Genomic DNA, 26,890 nt, shown 5'->3' with positions numbered 1-26,890 from the left:
CATGTTGGCTTTGGGCGCCTGTTGAAATGCCTGTCATTTTGTGTGCGCGAGACTCAAACTTGAGACAAAACACTTAAAAGAAAGATAATAGTTTGTCAATTCATGTGTACCTCTCGCTGTTGAAACTATATATTTCTTCCTAGCCATTTTATTCCTCCTTCTGCTGGTGTCTCAGTCTAAATCCAGTCAGACATCGCCTCTTCATTATGCACTGCCTGTCACTTCCCTTGCTGGCTTTGAGGTTCCTCTTTTACTGGAGCTATGAGACGCTCAGAGCAGATGGTTTGAGCGTCTGGGAACAGCAGTCAAAGCAGGTTATTCAATTTACATTTTAGGTGTTTAGCTGACGTATTTATCAAGACTGTCTTGTAATAAGTGAGCAGGCAGGGTTTCAGTATCTTTCTCACTGTCAGTTACTTTCACTCTGACAGAGTCATGACCGCAAGCTTACTGAGCCCATATTATGCTCATTTACCGGCTCATAATTTTATTTTGTGTTCTGCTAGCATACTTTTACATGCTTTTATATTCAGTAACACATCAGTTTCCTGACACGGCGTATATTACACCAGAATACACTCAACAGACGCTCCATTTGAACCCTTTATCACCCGAGTATCAAACAGGCCGCTTGGTAAGATTTTAATTGTCATCTTTCAGAACCCGTTTGAATTTTTTCTGTAACCCAAAATGGTTGTGGAGTTACAGTAATGTGAGGCACACATAGTTAAATCTGGGTGAGGCTGATTTTTCTGTCTGTGCAGACAGCTGTCCCGTGTGATTGCCTTGTGCTATCATGATGCAGTGAATATCTCTGTGTCTTTGTCTGAAACTGTTTGAATTTTGTCTACCGTCTAAACTGTAACAGTGTCACATTCATTTAAAGAGGGCTTGTAAAAAAATTTTTTTTAAAAAGGCCCCAATCTAACTAAGCTTAAATTGCTCTGATTGGTCAACTGGGTGAACAAATGGGACTGAGTGGTTATATCCATTAGCTCCTGTCCTGTGAGTTTGTTATTTTAGGATTATAGGTAGTAAGTATAAACAAGAGTTTAGCTGTATGAATTTGAACTGTAAGTAGACCTGGCTCAAGGAGAGACTCCCACATTAGACAAAACATGATGTTTTAACATTTTTAGGAATAACCTGAGTTACTAGTTCACATGTGTACTGTCAGGGAAACACTGGCTTTAAAAAAAAAAAAAAAAAAAAAAAAAAAAAAAGCCAGCATGGTGAATATGATACCATGAAAACACAGTAACTCGCACCTCGTCCTTGTTTCAAATCGGTTCAATTTCTGATTGGCCATTTAAACATTTCAGCATAGTTCATCAAGGCAAAGTTATAGCTCTGCAGTGCTCAAACACATTTTTGAGGACTTTTCTATCAAAATAACACTCCTCTGCCTTGTCCTGAGCTCCATAGATACCACGACTGAGATATTTTAGAGTTGGAGTTACTTAAAAGAGTTGACTGATGTAGATTCCTGAAGAAAAACCAGCCAGTGGTTCAGAAGCAATGTTTTCTCTTTGGGAGGGCTGTGTAACTATGCAGGCTTTTTACATGCACAAAAAAGCTGGAACACATTTGTCATTTTATGATGATTTTATGATTATATTAAGTCCAACAATACTGCACAATTATTATATTTAAAGACCAAAGTGAATTATTATAACCATAATTACAGTAACATTAGGCCATTTACTTTTGTAGCCGTGAGATGGGGAATTAGGCTTTGAGTGACACGAGCAGACAGAAAAGCTCCTGCATGCCTGACTGAATGAGGCAGGCTTTGTTGCAAATGTGTGTCAATGTACTGTAAGAACACTGAATGTGATCAATGTGTGCCCATTTCCTTCACACCAAAGTTGATGCAAATTACTACCAGGTCTGCAAAATCTTTTGCAAATAAAAACTGTATGGCATCAGTTAAAAGCTCTCGCATAGTTTTTAAAAAGTGATTTATGATTTGGAAACATCCCTTTTTGTTTTTCCTAGATTTTGCCAAACGCATGGGAATGCTTCAAGTTTGGCTTACACATGTGGTGTTTGTTCAAAAGCTTTATGCACAACGAATTGAAATGAACACGTCTGTGCTGGAGGGATAGTTTTGATTATGCACATGTTGATTGGTTGACTTTTAGGACTTTTTGCGTAACCCACTTTACGCACTTAAAAAGACAGCCAATTAAATTGTAAACAAAATGTTTCCAAAGGTGGTTTAATGCTACAGACAGACTTGGGATAAGTGGTTGAAAACATGGCGTGGCCAAATAATTGCAACCATGTGCAATAAATGTGCAGTCTCAATGCCTTTAGGATTGTTGCTTAGATCACGTCTTTGACCACTTAGTCAGTTGCCATCTGTAAAGCAATCTTGATGCATCAAAACGATGATAAAACTGCAATAAGATTGTGTCGGTCTTCAGTTAGTAGTTGAATGGAGACGAACTGGAACTTGCATGCAGTCTGTTTGTGATTTGCTGTGATAAATTAGTGAGATTGCAAATCTGCTTTTGTCTGCATAGACAGAAATTCATATTAACTACTTGCATTCAGAGTCCAGCCATAACCTTATAGGCTTAAAATAGAACCAACCGTACTTTTCATAGCAATATACCCAGAATACAAGCAGCTGACGACCAGATGAGTTGAGTTCCCTGTTCTAAGGAGAGCGCTCTAGGATGAGTTGTGCTCATTGGTGCACATTGAGTCAGATTAATTGACTGACTGTGATGAATTTAATTTGCATTTGCATTTATAAATTAGACTGCAAATATTTGCAGACCTTTGCCAGCCTGTCTGAAAGTGATTGTTGAAGCCTAGTGCGCATGCGCCAACCAGCGTGCAGCCTGTTACAGTCGCTCCTGCTTTTCTCTTAGTTTAGCTCTTTTTTTCTTACGTATTCTTTTTTTTTTCTGACTTGTATTTTCCTCCGTTTTCTATCTCTTACTCAATCATGTGGATTGAGAGAGTTTTTGTTCTTCTGGTGGCCGTGGAACTGTTACTTTTATCATGGAACGGGACCGCGGCACATCTCCTACACGCACGGACTGTTTACTCCAGAGATCAGCTGATCGCCCTGATGCCGGCCGGCTCGCTGGCCAGGCCCGCAGAAGTGTCCGCAGAAGTACCAGCTGAAATTTGGAGGAAAACACATCGGGGATGCAGAGGTCAAGGACAGAAGAGAAGAAAAAAGGTGACGGTGAGACAGTGGAGGCTCGAAGCGAGGAGGAGGTTTAAACCGTGTCTGCCGTCTATCGTGATGGGAAATGTGCGATCGTTGGCAATTAAAATCGACGAGCTCTCAGCACTGGTACGGAGTCAGAGGGAATACCGAGAGTGTAGCCTGATGTGTTTCACCGAATCATGGCTGCACCAGGTCATTCCCGATGAGAATGCTTCCGTGGAAGGCTTCCACACTGTTCGGGCGGACAGGGACAGCATCGCTAGCGGTAAGCGTAAAGGAGGTGGGCTTGCTGTTTTAGTTAACAACCGGTGGTGTAACCCTGCCAACATAACAATCAAAGAAAGGATTTGTTGCCCGGACACTGAACTGTGTGCTGTTGGACTCAGGCCGTATTATTTACCCAGGGAATTCTCTCACGTCATCTTGGTGGCTGTTTATGTACCCCCCTCTGCTAACCCCACAGCTGCATGTGACACTATCCACTCTGCCATAGCTCGGCTACAGACTCAGCACCCGAGTGCCTTTATTGTGATCTCGGGTGACTTCAACCATGTATCACTGGACAATACACTACCAACATTCAAACAATATGTGGACTGTCCCACCAGGGGAGAGAAAACTTTAGACTTACTGTATGCTAACGTCAAGGATGCATACAGCTCCTCCTCCCTCCCCCCACTTGGTAGGTCAGATCATAACCTGATTCACCTCACCCCCCGCTATGTGCCAATTGTGAGGAGGGAACCTGTGACCACCAGGACTGTTAGGAGGTGGTCAGAGGAGGCAATAGCGGAACTACAGGGCTGTTTCGAGGTGACCGACTGGGAAACACTCTGTGAGCCTCACGCCGAGGACATCAATGGGCTTACTGAGTGTATCACAGACTACATAACTTTCTGCACCGACTCCATTGTTCCAGCTCAGACTGTTCATTGTTACCCAAATAACAAGCCGTGGGTGACTAAGGACATCAAAGCCCTCCTCAACAACAAGAAGAGGGCTTTCAGAGGGGGCAACAAAGAGGAGGTGAAGAAGGTCCAGGTGTTACTAAAGGACAAGATCAGAGAGGCTAAGGACAATTACAGGAGGAAGCTGGAGTGGAAACTCCAGCAGAACAGCATGAGAGAGGTGTGGAGGGGCATGAAGACCATCACTGGATTCAGGCCAACCAACAGCAGGGGAGCTGAGGGAGGTGAGAATAGAGCCGACGAGTTGAATCTGTTTTTCAATAGATTCGACACCACAGTGTCTGCTCCCACCCCCACAACCTCACCTGCAGTCAGCCTGGAATCCAGAGCCACACCACTGTGCCAGCCTCTCTCTTCACATGTTGCCTCCTGTGAGATTCCTGACACCCCTCCCCCACCCATCACCTTCACTCAATACCAGGTTGAGATGCAAATGAGGAGACTTCACTCAGGCAAGTCTGCTGGACCAGACGGAGTGAGTCCCCTTGTCCTCAAGGCCTGTGCCCCCCAGCTGTGTGGAGTCTTTCATAAACTGTTTATGCTGAGTCTGAGTCTGCAGAGGGTCCCGGTGATGTGGAAGACATCATGCCTCGTCCCTGTACCAAAGACGCCTCGTCCCAGTGGCCCCCAGGATTACAGGCCCGTGGCACTGACCTCCCACATCATGAAGACCCTGGAAAGGCTCATCCTGGACCAGCTGCGACCCATAGTAAGACCACATCTGGATCCCCTTCAGTTCGCTTATCAGCCTCGTCTCGGAACAGAGGACGCCATCATCTACCTGCTCAATCGTGTCTACACCCATCTGGACCAGCCGGCGAGCACTGTGAGGGTCATGTTTTTTGACTTTTCCAGTGCTTTCAACACCATCAGGCCGACCCTCCTGGGTGATAAGTTAGCAGCGATGCAGGTGGATGCTTCTCTGGTGTCCTGGATTGTTGATTACCTGACAGGAAGACCACAATATGTACGTCTCCCACAGTGTGTGTCTGACAAGGTGATTAGCAACACAGGGGCACCACAGGGGACTGTCCTCTCCCCCTTCCTCTTCACCCTCTACACCACAGACTTCAGCCACTGCACAGAGACCTGCCATCTTCAGAAGTTTTCTGATGACTCTGCGGTGGTTGGATGCATCAGCAGGGATGATGAGACAGAGTACCGGGCTGTGGTCGACTCCTTTGTCACGTGGTGTGAGCAGAATCATCTGCAGCTCAACGTGGCAAAGACCAAGGAACTGATCGTGGACTTCAGGAAGACCAGGAAACACTTGACCCCTGTTTCAATCCAGGGGGTCAGTGTTGACATTGTGGAGGACTATAAATACCTTGGAGTACACATTGACAATAAACTGGACTGGGCTAAAAACACCACAGCACTTTACAGGAAGGGCCAGAGTCGTCTCTATTTTTTGAGGCGACTGAGGTCCTTCAACATCTGCCAGAAAATGCTGAGGATTTTCTATGAGTCTGTTGTGGCCAGTGCGATCCTCTATGCTGTTGCATGCTGGGGGAGCAGGCTGAGGGTCGCAGATGCCAACAGACTTAATAAACTGATCCGTAAGGCCAGCAATGTTGTGGGGATGGAGCTGGACTCCCTCAAGGTGGTGTCGGAGAGGCGGATGCTGTCCAAGATAAAGACAATGTTGGATAACACCTCCCACCCACTCCATGACATGTTGGTCAGTCACAGGAGCACGTTCAGTGAGAGACTGAGATTACCGAAAAGCACCACTGAACGACACAGGAAATCATTCCTGCCTGTGGCCATCTCCCTGTACAACGCATCCACTTAACACACTGTTTGCTGCTACAACTACACATGTTTCTTTTCCAAATATTTATTTATAAGTGACTTATGTATGTATGTATGTATGTATATATATGTATATATTGTACTATTCTTAGTTAGCGTATTGTCTGTCTTGTCGTAATGTTGGTTTAAAATGGAGCACTGTAACAAAAAATAATTTCCCCCAGGGATCAATAAAGTATTCTGATTCTGATTCTGAAAAACCAACGTGCAAAAAAGTAAGGATTTATGTAACAGTTATTATGACAAATTGGAATCAGGCAACATATGAAGTAAGAAAAAAAACAGATTTTTATTTAACTAGCTCTTGATAAAAAGGGAAAGGGAGAGTAAGGTGTAGCTTCTCATTTACTTGAGCTTTCACACTAAATGGCAGATTGCTGGTTAGGTTTGCAGCTTTTTCTTCTTTTTTTTTTTTTTAATTATTTATTTTTGTCTGAGTGTGCTTGTAAAAGCAGATTCTATGTTTCCAGTACTGCCACAAATTTAGCTGCTTCCAGACCCTAAATCACAGTCGCTTGTGCTGCAGCAGTCAACTGCCAATGATAAATCAACCTCAACAGCTCTCGGTATAAATTTCCATTTCTCTAAGATTTTCTGTCCCACCTCGAGAAACCATGAAATACGTTTTGCAAGCATGCTTAAATGCTGCGTGGCTGTCAATTTGCATTATAATATTATCATGGGCAGTTACTATATGACTCATTGGCATCTGAATAGTGCAGAAAATTAACCTTTTACATGACTTTTCCCATGTGAGGCTGCTTTAAAGGTCAAAGGTGTTTACTGTATGCTGCCCTTTCAGTGCATCCTGAAAAATGTGACTCATCCTAAACCTGTAGGGACTCCGTCTGGATGCAGTTTAATGATCATCCTGTCTATAATTTTGGCACTTCTGTGCCACTAAAACCCTGCACCTTCCTCCTCTGAACTGTTGTGGATGCGTATAATCTCCTAAGCGGATTTTGGAGGGGGGGGGGGGGGGGGGAGGAAAAAAGAGGTGTGTTTACTTCCACAGAGGATAGGGGTGCTACAGGTCGAGACACTAATCCTGTTCAAGGCTTGAAACGAATCACCTTTTGTTGGCTTTCAGTGTCCAAGAGCAAAATGTGGTACACTTAGTAATAAGCCACTAATAATTCCACTGACACACAATCCGTGAGTAATGTCCATCACTGACTTAATCTGTCGGTTAACAGGAACATTGGCAGCCATTTATATATTAACAAGAGTGTGGACGGCTGCATGGGGACAGACAGTCATGTGACCTCATTAGAGCACGTCCAGGCCCGGCTCACTCTGTCCTACAACCGGAGGGGAAACCTGGCAATCCACCTCATTAGTCCTGCTGGCACACGCTCCACACTGCTCCACCCCAGGTAAAAAATGCACAACTACACAAACATGGTGATCTACAGTGCGTGCTGGTAATCACAAAATACTTCCTTACGCTCCCGCTTGTTTTCCTGCAGGCCTCATGACTACTCATCAGAGGGGTTTAATGACTGGGCTTTCATGACCACCCACTCTTGGGATGAGGACCCTACTGGGGCGTGGATGCTTGAAATTGAGAATGTGGCGGGTGCCAGTGACTATGGTAAAGCAGTTTTGTTATTACATAAAGATAATATACACCAGTTACCCACATCGTTACAACCACCTGGTAAATAATAGCTCTCCTTGTGCCATCCAACTGCTCAGACTCATCGGGGCATGGACAGGGCACTTCTGGGGCCTTCCTGTTGTGTCTGGCTTCACAGTGACGGTCCTGTAGGTTGCAGTTTAGTCCCATCATGAACTGATTTTATTCCTTCTAAATTTTAAAATTGCTTAATTAAAACTGAGGTCCAAGATTGTTGGAAGCTAGGTCAACACCTTGTGCTCTTTGACATTTTCCAAGCTCTTCCTGGGCTTTTAAATTTTATCAGTAGGGCACATTGTCATCCTCCCCCTCACATGCTGTTGGGGATGGTGCTCTAAAGGTTGGGTAAACTTGGTATGCAGCAATCATGGGTGTGTGATATGTGCCAAAGTAACATCCAGCAGAACATTATATTGTATTACGATAATTGCTTCTCCTGGTTTAAATGTTGCGACTGATCATTGTGCAATGATTGATCGCTTCCAGGCTTTATCTAATTTAGTATCAGTTTATCTTCCCTCTTTATCTGGAAAATGCTGATCGAAGATCCTCAGAGTCCACATTGAATGTTTTCAACAGTCTTAAACCTAAGCGAGGTCACCACTAGGTCACCAGAATGACCCTGAATGACATTACTTGAGTGTTATTTAATGTAACCTTTTAATCTGTTGGGCCTACAGTCCAGCTCAAGGGTTGAAGGGTCAGTGCCAAGAGATTAGAGATCAAGTGGCTTCTGTGTCCAAAGTGTTGTTGCTATTTTTATACTAGTTGACTGTATGGCTGTGCAGACTTTTTTCCTTATTGCAGGAAGGATGACAAATTCTTCAGTGTTTATGGTTGGCCGTGGATCATCACACAAAGCAGGTCCACCCACAGCACCATATTCAGCCAAAATACTTAAGAAAAAAAGATCTAGATTCAAGTCTCACGCCTCCCTCCTCAGTAAGGAGTGATTTACTAAAGTGGAACCTCTCATGAGGCCCCACACTTCAATGATTTTTGAGAGATGTGCTCTTTATAACTTGTTAGGCACAGAGTGAAATCATGCTGTCTTTAAATTTGCAGCCCATATCAAGGAGCAATTTTCTGTCACTTTATGCAGAAAATCCAAGAGTCTAATAGGAGATGAGGATACATTTACAAAAACCACCCAAGGGAGTGCTGGAGCCTTGCTAGGCTTGACAGGCCTACTTTTTTCACCCCCCCACAGTTAATTTTAGTTTTTCATCTGTCTCTCCGCCCAGGCACTCTGACCCAGTTCATCCTGGTGCTGTATGGCACCAGCTCAACAACTTCCAGCTCCTCTGAAAAGTCTCAGCCTGGCAATGACAGCTGCAAGACGTTGGATCTGAGGCAGATATGCATTGGTAAGACTGTTGTCTCTGCTTTGCTCCTCACGGGTCCTTTCAGCCACAGTAGAGGAGAAGTGTAGTTTTATGTTAAGGTGTTACACTTGAACTAGCCCGTTCATGACATATGATCTCGGCTGCATCCATTTGCCTTTTGTCTGTATTTCTATGCAAACTTGTCTATGCACAACTCCATTGTGTAGCCTTATTATTTGCATAAAATTTAATATAAGAGCTGGTTTCTGCTCAGACTTACGTTTACTCCACGTCTCTTTTTAATAATCTCATTTAAAATAAACGTAATCCTTCTACTGTGTTCTACCGAGTCCAACTAGTGCTATAGGCAAGGTCTAAACATGCCACTGAGCACCAAGGCAGTGTGAAGTACATGTTTCCTGAAACAGTGCCAGTCTGACCCCTACAGGCTTTCAGTGGTACTTGCATGCTTATAAACAGGGTGAGTGCAATGTAGTTATCATGTATGCGATTATCATGTGTTGTCATATCCATGTGTCATATGGCACTGGGTGTGCTATGTCTCAGGGCTCAAAACTATAATTCTGTTTTTGAACAAGCTGACAAGATGCAGCAGGAAGCGAAAATTTCCTCCTTCTGTTGGGTCTCCTGTTTTCAGCTCTATTACCCTCACTGCTGTCTGTTAATTGTCACTACAGGCGATGGTCTGCATCTGAACTTGGTGCCTATGGAAATGTGTCTTGTTTAAGCGTGCTGCACTCAGCATAGACATGTAAAGATTTAGTAAGTGAAAGCAGCTCTAGTAAAAGTGTAAGAGCAAAACAAAAAAAATTGCCTTGAAACAGAGGGCAGGCACAGCCTTGTTAAATGTGCTCTCAGGGCACGAATCCTGGTTCTGTTTTTTGGTTGTGTGACTCATATGAAGAGCTGAAAGGTGCAGAGGTTCATTTCTATTTCTCTATGTGTTACAGAGTGCAATGCAGGCTACTACCTCTTTCAGCAGGGCTGTGTGAAAGAATGTCCAGCAGGCTTCTCGGTGGGCTCCCAGCCTCTCAACTACACAGTGGGAAACTTTATGGAACCAGCTTCCGTCCCAGCCTGCCTGCCCTGCCCACAGCCCTGCCTGACCTGCAGCAGCCTCAGCCCTCGGTCCTGTCTGTCCTGTCCCCCGCACAGCTCCCTGGACCCCAACTCTGGCACCTGCCTGCATCTTAACCAGTACATGCGCGAGTCCCCTGATAGCTTCATGGTAGGGCCAAGTAACCAGAGATCGCAGCTAGAGTCAGGCTCCCGGCTCCCCATAACCATTGCTGTGCTCAGCTGCATGGCCATCATCGCCACTTTCGCTGGCATCTTCCTGATGCTGCAGCTGCACTCCGGCGCGCTCATCAAGTTGCCCTCTCTGGAGGCTGGCGGTGGTCTCGGGGGCACCTTCAGTCTCGGCGGAAATAGGGTGGTGTCGTACCGTGGCATCCCAACAGTGTGGGGGGAGGAAGGGGTAAATACAGACTCGGAAAACGAAGAGTTTGACGTCCAAAATGAGAGGACTGCCTTTATCAAAACACAAAGTGCTCTTTAATGCCTCCTCCACGTCCCTCCCTCTCTCCTGCTTTTAAAATCCTCACACCACCATTTGTCTGATAATTCAGGGCTGTGGTGACTGTCTCCTCTCACAGTCTTTTTCTGGTTTAATCTCCAGTTCATTTTCTTTTTCTGTCCTATCGGATTCTCATCTGAGTTCTGTTTCGGGATCTGGTCGCTCCGCTGTGCTGTGGGAGACCTGATGGGAAGCTGTTGTCTCTCAGAGCTCGGGATGGCCTGAGCTTTGCTCTGTTCACACTTGGGCGCTTTTCTATTAAACTGGCTCTCTCCCTCCCTTTGCCCTCAATCACTAACAGTGTCTGTCTGTGCAGAGTCCATTTTCCCCTCCAGCTCCTTTTTGTTACAGTAAACAAATGATTATTATTTGCTTTCTTCCTCTTTTTTTTTCTCCTCCCACTGTGTCGTTTAGTCTCAGTGCAGTAGCCAGATGAGATTGCGTGTATGTGTGTGTCTGTGCATGTATGCGTGTGCATCTCTAAATCATTGTGTGAATGTGAGCGTGTAAATCTAATGAACAGTGAACAGTGCAGAGAAGCTTAAGCGGGTCCTGTCATATTTAGTGCTTTAACTAAAACGTGATGGCCAAAAATTGTATTATGAACCATGAAATCCAATTTGAAAATATTTATTCTCTCTGAAGTGTCATTTAATGACCTCGCTGTCTATAATCTGTTGACAAATACAATGCTCTCCAGTTATTTACATTTTTAAAGTGCATTTTCAAGATCAAACAAATCTAAAGCGTAGCAGTTGATGAGAAAATATCCAGACTTCAATGGTTTATAATCCATCAGCAGTCAGACGTACAATGCAGACCTTTCAGGATATGCCATCTCTGCAGTGTCTCTCTCTCTATGACAGGACAATTGCAGTATCTACTGAAGATACAATTCTTATTTCATGCAGTCACTTTTAAGCCAGTACAGTTATTGTTCCTGTTATGTGAAAAGGTTTCTCCCAGCTCTGAAAGAACAAACTGTGAGTCATTCAGCGAGCAAAGCCTCCTTCAGCCTTTTGGGATTCCAGCTGAACTTATTCCTGTTTTGGAAGCTATAAATTCTCCTGTGCTCGTAACCTCCCCCAACCATTACATGGAAGGGTATCAAAACAAAAAAGAAAAAGGAAATTATAAGAAAACAACACACACACACACAAACTTGCAGGCTATTCAATCAACCCTGAGGCATAATCCCTGCCAGGGATATTTAATTTCTGTGTCTGAAGTGCTTACATCCTGGGGCTGTGGGAGAAGATGCAGGGCTGCTTGGAGAACCCAAAACAATGTGTGACTTGAGCGCAAAAGCTTCTCAAAGCAGCTGGAAGGTGTTGACTGACTTGTGACTGATTTCTGACAGAGCTGTAACAATATACCGGCTCTCCTCTCATCACATCAGCACTACAAACACACCGCATATCTTAACGAGTGAAAGTTGCTTTGCGTGTGGGAGAGTGCGAGTGTTAGTTTATTGCATATGAGGTTCAGGAATGTTTATCTGCCCTCTGAAGTGAAGATTTCCTTCCTCCATCCTTCCAGTCTCTGCTTTCTTCTTCAAATTTCAGATATTGTTTAAAAATCCTGCAGCGAGACTCCACGTCTCATCAGCATCTCTGCACTTACCCTCCAGTCTGCATCTAATCTGAATTTCAGATGATGTCTTTAGTGTACTTGCCAATTAATTATATTCTGAATAATACTGCAGCAAACTATTTATTCTGAGAGATTTTATTCATTCCTTTAGGGAAAATTGCTTTAAGCTTTTTTTTCTTCTTCTTCGTCCCCCTCCTCCTCCTCCTCCTTCTTTCCCTCCCTGGCTGGTCATCATCTGAAATTTGCATCTCATTATTTAATCCAGTGTAGCCATTTTGATTCCAGTGATCTTTTTTTGTTATGTTGAAATTATGACTTTCAAAATCAGTGGAGCTTGTTGAGAGAGGTTGTCATGGTGATGACATGCATTGGCGACTGCAGCTGCTCGTCCTTCTATCTACCTCTCATATCATTCAGCAAGGTTTCGTTTTGAGGAGCTGATAAATGATCATAGAGGTCAGATTATATGTAGGTTAGAGATGAAATCGCTTCTGGGAAATGGTAATTTAATTTTTTTTTTTTTTTTTTTTTAAGGACTGTAGGTTTGTATGTCACATTTATGTTTTAGAGGAGAAACAAACAATTGCAATTCAGAAACTGTAAAGCTGCTGTGTAAATTTTACTCCCCTGGAACTCCTATCTGTCCTAAAAATTTATTGCCTTTAGGATCAGCATTCATGTGCAGACACACCTGGGTGTTAAAGCCTCTTACTCAAAGAGGCTGGGTAGGAGAATTGCTCTTACATCTTGTTGGCCAGCATTTAAGTGCTAAATCAACCTGAGATTGCTGGGGGCGTTTGTTTTCTTCATCTTTACCCAGGCATCTCCTCCTGGGGTTTCAGACCTTATTTTATTCTTTTTAAGTTTCTGTCACTGACAATCAATTCCTTTGTTTGTTTGTTTTCTTTTGGGGTGGGAGGGGGGCAAGGTGCAGAAGCACACAAACAAATGGATTTTAACTTTTGATTTAACTGCCTCACTAGAAAAGCCTCCACAGAAAATGTTATTCACTGTATGCAGATCATTTAAATTGCAGATTTAGAAATCAAGTCTTATTTGGAAAAAAGAAATTCTCCAAAGGCAAAAGAATGCAGATTTTGATTACCAATACCTGCCAAAAATCCTCTTGAAAAGAATGGAGGAAGATTGGTATGCATGCTTTCAAACACAGCGCTCAGCCAGGAAGCGTAATTCATCTCGAATGGCTGGTGCAGGTGTAACACATTTGGCTTACTGTGGCCGCTTCTGGATCAGAAGCCAAACTGAAAATGAGGATTTGGAGAAAATGCCCCAAAAGGAACAAAGCTAATGTGGCAGGCTTGTTCTGCAGGGGTCTGTGGGTTGTACATTAGTGCCTACTGCCATTTAGGCTTTGATTAGTTCCACTTTGAGGAGGGTGCTAATTTAAAAATGTAATAACTCCAGCTTCAGACTTGAGCCACCAAATCTTATTGACTTCCCAGCATGCTGCGAAGTGTGTAAACAACAGATAATGGGCTAATGCAGAAACAAAATTGCTTCCATAAACCGTTTTTCTTAAACTCTGGATGCATCTTTTGAAGAAGTATAACATGGGATTCAACCAATGCGTTCCAATTACTGTGCGCTAATTGATTCCTGGTCTAGTCAAGATTATGCACTGTGCATTTTCCTTTGGACTTGTATTGCTTCCAGGAAGAGTGGTTTTGTTTTTTTGTTTTTTCTTCTTAAAAATCCAACACTGCGGGTGTTCAGACAGGTTTCTGTGGCCCCTCAAGTGCGCACACGAAATGATTTATTCGTCTTGGCTAATGTTGTATTCACTGCAGCTTAAACTTAAAAATAATAAAAAAGTAAAAATAAAAAATACTTTAATCAGATGATCTCAGAGCGCTGAGCAATCGGGTGTTAAACTTGGGAAATCCATGAATGCAGGCAGAATTAAGTAGCTTCTGCTTTCGAAGAGCCGGAGCTGCAGAAAACCATCAGCAGCCAGCTGATTCTTTTAACGGTGAGAATACGATAAAAAAAAAAACTAAAAAAAAAACACAAAAAAAACCCCCCACACACTAAAATAAGACGAGTGCCAGAAAGCAGCTCGTAGCTAAAAAGCCCTACCACTGTAGCTGCTCTTAAATTTAGAAGGAAAAAAAAACACTGCATGTCGCAAAACATCTGCCCTGGTTATAAAGAGAAGACTCCCTCATTGCTGCCATGAAGGCTCGTCTTTACATTGCTGATTTAAGTCATGTGGAGCTCGACGTTGCTCCCGTCCTGCTTTAGGATGTAGTCTAACGTGAGATTAATATGAAGTCGGATGAAGTTAATAGGAGCAATATCTTTGGCATAACCAAAGACAATCATGTTAATGCTGTCTGTTTAGTATGAATATGTGTTGCTTCCAGGTTGTCACAATCCATCGACCCTTGGCTTGTGTTCAGAGTGTTTTTATTGAAACCATTCAGTCACCTCTGCCTTTTTTTTTTCTCTTTTTGTTGTCGTTTTTGACGATCTGCGACGACACCTTGTATGTTCAGCAGCTGCGGAGGGAGGAGGTAGAATGTATCCCATCGCCATTAACTTAAGGGCTGAATCAGACCTGAGTGCGTCCGTGTGTGCACACGCGTGTTAATAAAGTAGAAAGGAAACACTTTGTGATGGAGGAGCGGTCAGTGGAGCAGCCTCAGTCGACTCCGTTGACCTCCTCCCGCCTCTTCGTGAGGTTCCTGACCTGTGGCTGCACACAGTACCTTACAGATACGTGTGACCTATGGTAATGTACAAGAATGAATATCCTACATGGAACATAACTCTAAAATAAGGCCTATTTTTGTACTATATGAAAGGTGCAGTGTAATTTTCTTGTAATTTAAGGATTTTTTTTTTTTTGCTCTTTTCTCCTTTTTATTTAATTGATGTCAATTATAGATTCTACTAAAAATAAAGATCTATGCAAATTTGAATGTGTTTTTTCTTTTACTTAAATGATTGAAACTTGATGCTGTTGTTGGTTAATGAATGCGAGAAGCACAGAGATGGACAGTTTAACGGTACATAAAATAGTTTCAAGAAAATATCCTACATTAAAGTATTTTTAAATGCAAGTACTGAAGTATGAGCATTACATGTGGTTAAATGTCGGGGGTAAAAGCATCCTGCAGAAACGTTTATGCTATTTTAGCATCATGGATTTATTGGATTGATGATAATAATATGTAAGACTATTCCTACTGAGCTTGTAACAAGATCTAAATGCCAGGTGTGACGACAAAGTTCAGTGACTCCGCCCACTTATTTATAAATCTAAAAATGGCTGATTTGAAGCTTTGATTACCTCGTAAAGGTCATCTCCTCCTGCACCGGAAGCTGGCAGAGCTGCAAGATCACGGAGGTTCTCGGAGTGATGAGACAACCCGATGGTTTGTAATGGAGCCGATCATTAGCATTGTATCATCAGTGAGTGCAGTACTGGAAAATAACAATTTTGTGCTAATTTGTAGTTTTACTAAGCTAACGTGCTAAATTTGGATGGCAAACATGATAAACAAACCTAATCGGACACTGTATTAGGTACACCCTGCTAGTGCCGTATTGTGCGCTTGTCCTCGGAGCGGTTTTTATTCACAGCATAGATTCAACAGGGTGCTGGAAACATGCCTCAGACTTGTTTCCATGATGACATGAAGGCATCAGTCAGCTGCTGCAGATATGTCAGTTTGCACATCCATTATGAGAATCTCCTCTTTCTCCACATCCCAAGGATGCTCAGTTGAATTGACTGTGTAGGCCTTTTGGGTACCGTGATCTCGGTGTTGTGTTTAAAAATAGCAATCTGAGATGGTTTGAAGTTTGTAACACAGCGCGCTATCCTGCTGGAAGGATCCATCAGAGGATGTGTGCACTGTGGGCATAAAGGGATGACTGCCAACAATCCTCAGGTAGGCTGTGGTGTTTAAATGATGCTCAGGTGGTAACAAAAGATTCAAACTGTACCAAGAAATGATTCCCCACACCATCAGCAGCCTGAACCACTGATATGAAGAGGGATGGATCAGTGCTTTCATGCTGTTTGTCAAATTCTGACCCTGCCAATTTCAGCTTCAGCTTTATTTGTCATATGTAAGTTAGCAAAGAGTAAACATTTTCAATGAAATGTGTTTAACCAAGTGTGGCATCATGAGAAATCTCACAGTTAAGCAGTTCTCAGATTACTATATGAATGTTGCAACCAAAATTGAGACTTTATCAGATCAGTCTTCTTCTGTCCACTTTTGGTGAATCTGCATGAATTGTAGCCTCAGTTTCCTGTTCTTAGCTGACATCTGGAGCACCCAGTACAATGTTCTGCTTCAAGGTTCAACGTGTTTTGCATTCAGATTCAGAGATGCTCTTCTGCATACCTCGGTTCTAATGAGTGGTCATCCTTTAATTCTTCTTGACCGCTGGTATCAACAAGGCATTTTTGATCCAGATAACTGTCGCTTAATGGTTAATCTATTTCACGCCATTCTATTGTGTGAGGTTGTGATATAGTAATATTCATGTTGGTTGTAGGCCACTATGGTCATCACCATGTTATTGTGTCAGAGCCTGAGGGATCTTACTTGGACTAGCTGGAAGCTACATCTGAAATTTTCATTGGTGGAATACACAGACTATTTATAATGGTAAGGAAACACGGTACTGGGAAATGTGACTGACGGGGCGAAGATGAAATTGCAGTACTGTACATGTTTTCTTGCACTGTCAGAAATATGTGGCTGAGAGAAGGGCAACTGATTCAAACCTTCACTAAGTAATGAGTATGGAAGTTAAACTGGATGATATTGATCTACTAGAAAAGGAATTGAAGCAAAAGCTACCAGGCCAGATTACATTTTCCAAGTTAGTATGTCTGTGAAGGTTCTCAGTCATCCAGGTCATCGTAGTCAAAGGAGCTTGGAAAGAAAAGCGTCTGGACTTCTTTAAGTTGCTTGAAGACGTTTCACCTCTCATCCGAGAAGCTTCTTCAGTTCTAAGGTCAAATGGTGGAGAGTCCCAGATATAAACCTAGTGGGAGTATCCCCCCACAGAGGGACAAAAGGACCCCCTGATGATCCTCTAATCGCCTGAGCCAAGGTGTGAAACTGGGCGTGGGTCCCAATCAGCCAGAGTTTCGGGTGAGTTCATTGTGAAACCTGGCCCCACCTTATCATGCGAATTCCTGAGGTCAGATGGCCCAGGATGTGAGTGGGCGTTAAGGCGTCTGGGAAGGGATCTCAAAACTGGATTATAGATGGCAGAGAGTTGGTGTCGTAAACCCCCGCCTCTGTTCAAAGATGGTCGCTCACAGTGGACATAGATGGCTTCTTTCACTCCTCTTTCGAACCATCTGTCCTCTCTGTCCAAAATGTGAACATTGGCATCCTCGAAAGAGTGTCCTTTATCCTTAAGATGCAGATGGACTGCTGAGTCTTGTCCTGTGGAGGTGGCTCTTCTGTGTTGTGCCATGCGCTTGTGAAGTGGCTGTTTGGTCTCTCCAATGTAGAGGTCTGAGCATTCCTCGCTGCACTGTACAGCATACACCACATTGCTAAGTTTGTGTTTTGGCGTTTTGTCTTTCGGGTGAACCAGTTTCTGTCTAAGCGTGTTGCTGGGTCTGAAATACACTGGGATGTCATGCTTGGAGAAAACTCTCCTGAGTTTCTCTGATACGCCGGCTACATAGGGGATGACAATGTTGTTGCGTCTGTCCTTCTTATCCTCCCTCGCTGGTGTCTGGTCTTCTTTTCTGTGCCTCTTTGCTGACTTTAAGAACGCCCATTTAGGATAGCCGCACGTTTTGAGTGCTTCCTTTACATGTGTGTGTTCCTTCTTTTTACCTTCAGGCTTAGAGGGAACACGTTCTGCCCGGTGGTGTAGGGTCCTAATTACTCCAAGTTTGTCTTCCAAAGGGTGATGGGAGTCAAAGAGGAGGTACTGGTCCGTGTGTGTGGGCTTCTGGTAAACTTCGATGTTGAGTTTGCCGTTCTCTTCAATGTGCACGGCGCAGTCCAGGAAAGGCAAACAGTTGTCCTTTGTGTCTTCCCTGGTGAACTTGATGTTTTTATCCACAGCGTTGATGTGCGCAGTGAAGGATTCCACTTCTTGTGTCTTGATTTTGACCCAGGTGTCGTCCACATATCTGTACCAGTGGCTGGGTACTCTTCCTTTGAAAGAGCCAAGAGCCTTCCTTTCCACTTCCTCCATGTAAAGGTTGGCTACAATAGGTGACACGGGGGAGCCCATGGCACAGCCATGTTTTTGTCTGTAAAAGCCTTCGTTGTACTTGAAATATGTAGTGGTGAGGCAGAGGTCTAACAGTGTGCAAATCTGATCGGGTGTGAAGTTGGTCCTGTCCTCCAAGGAGCTGTCTTCTTGTAGTCGTTTTCTGACAGTCTCCATGGCCTCCGTGGTGGGTATGCAAGTGAAAAGAGAGACTACATCAAAGGACACCATGGTTTCATCTGGATCCAGGGTAAGTTTCTGGACCTTGTCGGCGAAGTCGGTGGAGTTCTTGATGTGGTGTGGGGTGTTCCCCATGAGAGGCGCGAGGATGGTAGCAAGGTGTTTAGCAATGTTGTAAGTGGCTGAGTTTATGCTACTGACTATGGGTCTTGATCTGGAGGGCATCTATAGTGAAATGGACCTGTCTTATCCTTTCACTTAAAAGGTGATTTTGTGCTCTCTGTAGAATCAAGTCTGCTCTGTATCCCCTGACAGTGGATCCAAGGCGCAGGCTCTTAGGAACAACTCTGCTTTGTCTACATCTTAGGTTTCAACCTAAGATGTAGACAAAGCAGAGTTGATTCTACAGAGAGCACAAAATCACCTTTTAAGTGAAAGGATAAGACAGGTCCATTTCACTATAGATGCCCTCCAGATCAAGATCAGCCAGACTCTGCAGGAACTGGAAACCCTTCTACCCTCTCCAATCTTAGAAGAGGTTTACAAGTTTGTGGACAAGGCTCAGCGGGCCCAACACTCTAAAGGAAAAGAAAGACAACGCAGGAAATTTCACACCTTGCTTTCAAAAACACACACTCCTCATCCTGAACCTACACAACCCAGAGAAGAAAACACACCTGATGCCAGTCAGGAGAAATGGGTTAAGAACTTTTCAGACAGGATTCTCACTGAACCTGAAAAGAGAGTATTAGCCAAAGGACTCAATTTTGCCATTTCTCCACAACAGTTGCCCATAGTGGACCTCATCACAGCCACAGAATCTGCCATACGGATTAATAAATTATCACAGACAGAAGCAGAGCAAATCAGGATGAAAGTCTCAGCCACGCTCTCCAGTGCCAAAGTCCCTCCATCCAACCTCACAATACAGGAAAAGAAGGCCGTCGCTTCCCTGAGCAAAGACCACAACATCACTGTTTTACCAGCTGATAAGGGAAGATGCACCGTGGTCCTAAACACTACAGATTACCATACAGAGATCACTACTCTCCTCAGTGACAACAATACCTACGAAGCCTTAAAGCGAGACCCCACAAGCAGCTACAAAAAGAAAGTTATAGCTTGCCTTCAAGACTTTGAAAAGGACAAAATTATTGACCGCCTTACATATCACCGCCTTTACCCAGGGGATGCCATACCCTGCATTTACAGACTTACTAAAATCCACAAGGAAGCTGTCCCACTCAGACCCATAGTCAGTAGCATAAACTCAGCCACTTACAACATTGCTAAACACCTTGCTACCATCCTTGCGCCTCTCGTGGGGAACACCCCACACCACATCAAGAACTCCACCGACTTCGCCGACAAGGTCCAGAAACTTACCCTGGATCTAGATGAAACCATGGTGTCCTTTGATGTAGTCTCTCTTTTCACTTGCATACCCACCATGGAGGCCGTGGAGACTGTCAGAAAACGACTACAAGAAGACAGCTCCTTGGAGGACAGGACCAACTTCACACCCGATCAGATTTGCACACTGTTAGACCTCTGCCTCACCACTACATATTTCAAGTACAACGAAGGCTTTTACAGACAAAAACATGGCTGTGCCATGGGCTCCCCCGTGTCACCTATTGTAGCCAACCTTTACATGGAGGAAGTGGAAAGGAAGGCTCTTGGCTCTTTCAAAGGAAGAGTACCCAGCCACTGGTACAGATATGTGGACGACACCTGGGTCAAAATCAAGACACAAGAAGTGGAATCCTTCACTGCGCACATTAACGCTGTGGATAAAAACATCAAGTTCACCAGGGAAGACACAAAGGACAACTGTTTGCCTTTCCTGGACTGCGCCGTGCACATTGAAGAGAACGGCAAACTCAACATCGAAGTTTACCAGAAGCCCACACACACGGACCAGTACCTCCTCTTTGACTCCCATCACCCTTTGGAAGACAAACTTGGAGTAATTAGGACCCTACACCACCGGGCAGAACGTGTTCCCTCTAAGCCTGAAGGTAAAAAGAAGGAACACACACATGTAAAGGAAGCACTCAAAACGTGCGGCTATCCTAAATGGGCGTTCTTAAAGTCAGCAAAGAGGCACAGAAAAGAAGACCAGACACCAGCGAGGGAGGATAAGGACAGACGCAACAACATTGTCATCCCCTATGTAGCTGGTGTATCAGAGAAACTCAGGAGAGTTTTCTCCAAGCATGACATCCCAGTGTATTTCAGACCCAGCAACACGCTTAGACAGAAACTGGTTCACCCGAAAGACAAAACGCCAAAACACAAACTTAGCAATGTGGTGTATGCTGTACAGTGCAGCGAGGAATGCCCAGACCTCTACATTGGAGAGACCAAACAGCCACTTCACAAGCGCATGGCACAACACAGAAGAGCCACCTCCACAGGACAAGACTCAGCAGTCCATCTGCATCTTAAGGATAAAGGACACTCTTTCGAGGATGCCAATGTTCACATTTTGGACAGAGAGGACAGATGGTTCGAAAGAGGAGTGAAAGAAGCCATCTATGTCCACTGTGAGCGACCATCTTTGAACAGAGGCGGGGGTTTACGACACCAACTCTCTGCCATCTATAATCCAGTTTTGAGATCCCTTCCCAGACGCCTTAACGCCCACTCACATCCTGGGCCATCTGATCTCAGGAATTCGCATGATAAGGTGGGGCCAGGTTTCACAATGAACTCACCCGAAACTCTGGCTGATTGGGACCCACGCCCAGTTTCACACCTTGGCTCAGGCGATTAGAGGATCATCAGGGGGTCCTTTTGTCCCTCTGTGGGGGGTCACTCCCACTAGGTTTATATCTGGGACTCTCCACCATTTGACCTTAGAACTGAAGAAGCTTCTCGGATGAGAGGTGAAACGTCTTCAAGCAACTTAAAGAAGTCCAGACGCTTTTCTTTCCAAGCTCCTTTGACTACGATGACCTGGATGACTGAGAACCTTCACAGACACCTCGTGAATGAGTGAACTGCTTAAAGTAGCTTTCTGGTTCACACTCCATACCAGTTGGTGGCGATAATGGACCATGGGGCATATGTGGGGCACCCCACATCTTTGGGGTTGCCTTAACTCAGGTGGTGGAGCAGGCCATCAGCTAATTGGAATTTTAATGGTTAGATCCCTCCAGTTTGTATGCCAAATGTCCTTGTGCAGGACACTAACCCCAAGTTGCTCTCTGATGCATCTGTAGAAGTATGAATGTGTGTGTGCATGTTATATAGGAAGAGAATAGAAAAAAAAGTGTGAATGAGTTGCATAAAGTGCTTTGAGTGCTGAGTAGAAAAGCGCTATATATGAACCATTTACACCTAAGGTAAGGGCATAGTTTGGGCAGCTGTGGGCCCAGAGTATGCCCATATTTGGCTCTGCTTACTGTAGGTTTTCAGTTTTGGAGCTAGTCTGTAGTAGTTTTCATTATTCAGCGTTCTTTGTATGGTAAGCAAATTATGTCCAGACAGCACAAAACTGTTAACTCTCTCTCAGCCACACCACAATACAGAGAAGAAACAGTAAACCGCTCTCACTGAGAAATAAACTGCTGATGTAAAAACAATGCACGTAAAGATTTGACACTATAAAACGCCACGGTTTAAAACCCCCCAAAAAACATTCAAAGTCGGTATCACGATCGTGCTAAACGGTTTTGCAATTTAAGTGTCAAAACTCTTTTGTTGCACTTCTGCGTTTTTCTTTTGTCAGAGTTGCAACGTTCAGAATCCGAGTCAATGTACTTTCCATCCTTTCAACAGCTTTCATTTAAAGTAACTCACAGGTACAGCATTACAACATGATATAAAGTCTGCTGCAGAAGTGGCAGCATGAGGTGACATTAGGACATCAAACATGAAGAGTAGTCTCTAACTAAGAGCGTGGTCTGCAGCTCTTTGTTGACTCTGTAACTAAACATAAAAGCTGACATTTCCTCTGTGGTCTGTACAACCAACTCTGAGCAGAGCTGCATTTTTGTGTGTGTGTGTGTGTGTGTGTGTGTGTGTATGTTTGTGTCCCTTTGTCTTCCCTGCAGCCTGTATAATGAGTGTATCTGATGATGTATGGCCAGAATAATTACCCCAATGAATTTACAGCACGGTGGTTGCACCAGACACCAACCAAGTCATAAATGAAAGTAATGACGTGAGACTGGCTTCATACTGTGGTGTTAAAAAAACAAGAGGAGTATTTGCATTATATGCAACATGCACCCTCCGTGTTTACAGTCTGGTGTTGTTTAAAACTATTCTTCTAAAAAACAATAATGGTTACAAGACACCACCACTATAAACTTTTCTCAGAGTCTTTGCGGCAGTGCATTACTTCACCAGTAACCCTGTACTTTCCTGCATCATGCCGTTAGCTGCTTGTGGGGAAGTATGAAGCCACAATGCTTCGGTCAGCTGCTCACACACAAGCAACACAATAAGCCAAAAATCCATTGAAAGTATTGTGAAAGTCTGAGATGTATTTCAGAAAGTATTAACGTCAAGCAGTAGCTTGTTGGAGCTGGGCAGCAGTTTGGTTGGTGCAGATCATTCATGTCTACGTTTCGCTGAGGTTCGAGTGTTTTTACATTTCTGGTTTTGCAACTTGTCACATGTTCAGATCCATGTCAGGAGCTTATGATAATTAAAAAAAATATGTGTGAAGCTTATAATCCATCCTAAGCTTTCTGCCCCAGAACACAGGGTTTTTTTTTGCTATAACGTTCTGTTAGCAGCTTTTTTGTTTTTGTTTTCTTCCTGAGGCTTTCTACCTGATATTGTTATTGTGCCTGTGGGTCAGTCTCACTCTTCAGGAATCTGTTAAGCTTGGAGATTATTGGAAAACACTGCATCTCTCTTACCCTGATAGTTGTTGTCCCTGTGGCACAGGACTGTCCAAACTGTGTGTTTATCTTTTCCCTCTCCCTCCCTGTGCTCTGTGTTTTCACTTTCATCGGATCATTGAATGTCCTGGGACCTTTCTTTCTCCAGGTTATCAGTGCCTCATTCCACATGCTTCGAATCAGATTTTTAGTTATTTTTTGTATTTATTCTGAGCCCCTCTGTTCTTACCCTCCTGTGTGCATTTTGTTGGCGTATCTTTCTCTATGTTGTTGTAAAAGTCTTTCTTTCTCAGCTCTTTTTTTTTGGTTTTAGTGGAGGAGGTAAAGTCTTGTGGCCCAGATCTTTGATTTGCTTGATCATCTTAACACTAGAAGTGTAGTATTTTATTAAAACATAAGTGGCCTTCAAGGCCTCTTGAAACACATTCAAAGCTCTTCTTTGGATATTGGCTGCCTTTTGTTCTGTTCTCTATCAAGATGATCCCACACTGTTTCAATAATGTTCATGTTCAGGAGGCCAATCCATGAAAGTATTCCAGTGTGTGTTTTTATTTTTTCTATTGAGGTCTGCTTTTACTGTGTTGTGCGTGTGCGTGCATCTAGCCACTTACTGATGTAGCTGTTTGCCAGGCCATGATTCCTGCTGACTCCTGAAAAGGAAATTTTGCAGACCTTTATTGTCCACATGACCTGTTCGTATAGGATGTGCTGCTAGCACCACACCTTCTATTTTCCGTGGGGTAGTGCCTTCCTAGGTTTTGCAGTGGTTTTTCATTCAGGCGGGGAATGGGCTCCTCTCCTGCAACAAAGATGTTCCCTGCATGCAGTATGCCTTTCCTTCTTGATAGGCTTCTTGACTTTCCTGCCTTGACTGTCATGCTCGCCCAAGCAAGAAGCTCATGCAGAAGTCATGCATAGTGCTGTCTGAATGATGCTTGCCACATCATCCATATAGCTCCGTAGTGGTGGAAGCCTCCACCTGATGGTAACTTGATGCCTCTATCTGCCTGGCCCCTGAGAATTACCTCAAAGGCTACTACGAATAGGATGGGGAAGATGGCGCATCTCATAACTGTTCTACATTCTAGTTCTTGGCATCCAGTCATGAAGCCCTCCAGAGTTGAGCACATGTGCAGGTTACTGAAGTATTTGGTGATTATATGTTGCACACATGTAAGAACCCCAGTGCAAAGTCTAAGGGTCTGCGTGATACTGAGCCACACGCATTGGTGGTGAGATCTAACTGCACCAGATGCAAGTCGCTCTTCGCTTCATGCTGGATCTGGTTCCAAATCAGAGAGTAGTGCTTAGTGGACATAGGAGAGCCTGGGATTCCCACATTCTGGCAGCTTGTATCAACATATCCACTCACCATGATGAAGTCAGTCTCCTTGTCAGGATGGAGGAAAAAAACCTTCCTCTTTACGTTCAGCAAGGCAATGCTGAACTAACTGATGGTCTGAAGGCTCTGTTCTTGGGAATGAACATGCCGACAATTTATTATCCTTCTGATGGGACCGGTTGTTTCCTCCAAGCTGTTTTCATCCACTTCGACAGTGTCCTGAGCACCTGCAGGCAGTTCTTAAAGAACTTGTGGGGAACCCCGTTCATCTTTACTATTTCCTGTAAATTCAGCTAAATGGGAACAGAGTGATGTGTTTCTTGTCAAGGTGCTAGTTATAAATTGCTTAACCCTTTCATGCATGAATTATGACAACCGCAATCAGGAGTTTTTCTTAAGTATTTTTTATTTATCTTTAGGCATGAAAAAAAGATTGTTGAACTTCATTTCTTTAAACATGTACTTCTCGTTGAGAAGTACATGTACATGTCCACTTAAGCAGACAACTTATGTGTATGGAGTGACACGTCAGTGTCAAATGTAGTGGTTTACGTGCAAATATATCAACACTGACACAAATACAAGAATACAGCCTTTGAATAGCTGTCCACTGTAGTGACCACTATGCGCGAAAGAGTTATGTTTAAAATTGGTTCTTTGCTAAGCTGTCTCTTATCTTTAAACACAACATCGATTCACCACTTGAGTCAGGTTTCTTTTTAAATACCTGCACGATGAGTAGGTCGGTATAAAGCAGCCTAACAAAACACATTAACAAAAAAATAACAGGACTGTACTGAAAATGAGTGAAAGAGCAACCGGTGTCCAAAGAAAAACTTTAAAAGGCCTTTAGAAAGGCTGGAGAAATTGTGTTTAAGACCAAACTATAGGAAAATCGGACTCTTTGGAAGCATAATATAAATAAATAATAGTACTAGACCTCCTGGTACTGATTATCTTAGTAACAATTTCATTATGACCTGTAAAAAAGTCTTTCAATTCACTTTTTCAGTAGTGGACTTATTTTAAGTCAGTAAGGCCCTCTAGGGTAAAAAAAAAAAGTGGTGCTCTTAACACAAGACATAAAATGCCATGTCTGTCTGACCTGGAACAGAGACTATTGCACTTCAATTTTATGTGTATTTGAAAACTAAAAACATGGGGATACTACTACTACTACTACTACTACTTTAGTAGTTAAGAAGTTATTTTAAAGTAGTAATTAGTGGAATCATTCTGTTCTGTAATGTGTTATTAGAATAGTAATTAATAATTCAAGCAATACGATAAAAGCAGAGAAGTGAAAAGCACTTCTGAAGTGTGTATAGATGTACAGAATTATCTGTAAACCATACTGAGCAATATGCAGTGGTGTTGCTCTGCTGCACTGAGCCACAGATAAGCAGTGGTCCCAGTTTAACATGCAGATAAGACACAGCTCAGTGCGAGCTCAGTGGTCTCTCTCAGGCTGCATTCAGCCTCTACGCGACTGTTTGGTTTTTGCATTTAATTAGATTTTTTAAAAACACATAATTATATAAGTGCTTTAGTGATGATATTATTTAGAAATAATTGAAGCTTAATGATCATTGCACCTCTTAAGGTCCTCAGAAATTGAAAGCAAAATGACAGTAACCGCATTCAAAGACACATGAGGAAGTGCCGCTTCACACAAACCTCTGTTGCTCACAGGGAAGTGAAACTCCTCGATGGTCACATTGAAATGAATACACTTGGTCATTAGCAGCTGCTACGAATTGCTGCTCCGCTCCTGCGTCTCTGACGAGAATGCAAATGTGCTGTAGGATTTACTGCTAACAACAATTCATTGGCAGGAGGAAAGCGTAATTATCCAGAGATGGGTTTTGGAGAGGACCTGAGGTGTCCACAGGCACATGCCGCAGTGTTGCGACTGCTGGACTCAGAGCTTCTCTTGATGGAGGTCATGAAGAAGTGGATGGGGCAGCGAGCGAAGAGCGAACGGGAATTTTCAGTGCAGCTGCACCACATGACTGGCCTGGCTGAGAAGCTGGACCGACCTCAGGCTAACACAGGACTGGACTACATCAGTCAGCTCAACAAGGTGAGGCCTTGCATATCGCACTGCGCCTGAAGCTTTAGATTTACCTCATCACCTGTCGTTCAGGTGGGAGAATG

General features: G+C 43.6%; 2 protein-coding genes across 6 annotated transcripts in view; both read left to right on the top strand.

Moving 5' to 3' along the window:
• Nucleotides 1-14,418, top strand: part of furina (furin (paired basic amino acid cleaving enzyme) a) — an 87,484-nt gene extending 73,066 nt beyond the window's left edge. For all 4 annotated transcript variants that reach the window (XM_085401103.1, XM_085401115.1, XM_085401109.1 and 1 more), the window contains exons 13-16: nucleotides 7,170-7,349; nucleotides 7,443-7,567; nucleotides 8,857-8,979; nucleotides 9,909-14,418. In XM_085401103.1, the coding sequence (XP_085257229.1) occupies nucleotides 7,170-7,349; nucleotides 7,443-7,567; nucleotides 8,857-8,979; nucleotides 9,909-10,516 (1,036 nt within the window). In that variant the 3' untranslated portion in view covers nucleotides 10,517-14,418. The remainder of the gene's footprint in view (nucleotides 1-7,169; nucleotides 7,350-7,442; nucleotides 7,568-8,856; nucleotides 8,980-9,908) is intronic.
• A 962-nt stretch (nucleotides 14,419-15,380) lies between these two features.
• The window catches only part of fes (FES proto-oncogene, tyrosine kinase), a 31,249-nt gene continuing 19,739 nt past the window's right edge, over nucleotides 15,381-26,890 (top strand). Inside the window, exons 1-2 of one of the 2 annotated variants that reach the window (XM_085401095.1) lie at nucleotides 15,381-15,562; nucleotides 26,569-26,816. In XM_085401095.1, the coding sequence (XP_085257221.1) occupies nucleotides 26,592-26,816 (225 nt within the window). In that variant the 5' untranslated portion in view covers nucleotides 15,381-15,562; nucleotides 26,569-26,591. Of the gene's footprint in view, nucleotides 15,563-24,116; nucleotides 26,817-26,890 lie in introns of those variants that run through there. The other variant, XM_085401087.1, reaches the window with a different exon arrangement.

The sequence above is a fragment of the Rhamphochromis longiceps genome, linkage group LG1 (genome assembly GCF_057381845.1).
Source record: "Rhamphochromis longiceps isolate RC_006_pf linkage group LG1, R_longiceps_female_GT1.1, whole genome shotgun sequence".
Lineage (NCBI taxonomy): Eukaryota > Metazoa > Chordata > Actinopteri > Cichliformes > Cichlidae > Rhamphochromis > Rhamphochromis longiceps.
The sequence above is the reverse complement of the archived record's forward strand: the minus strand, read 5'-3'. Positions and strand labels throughout refer to the sequence as shown.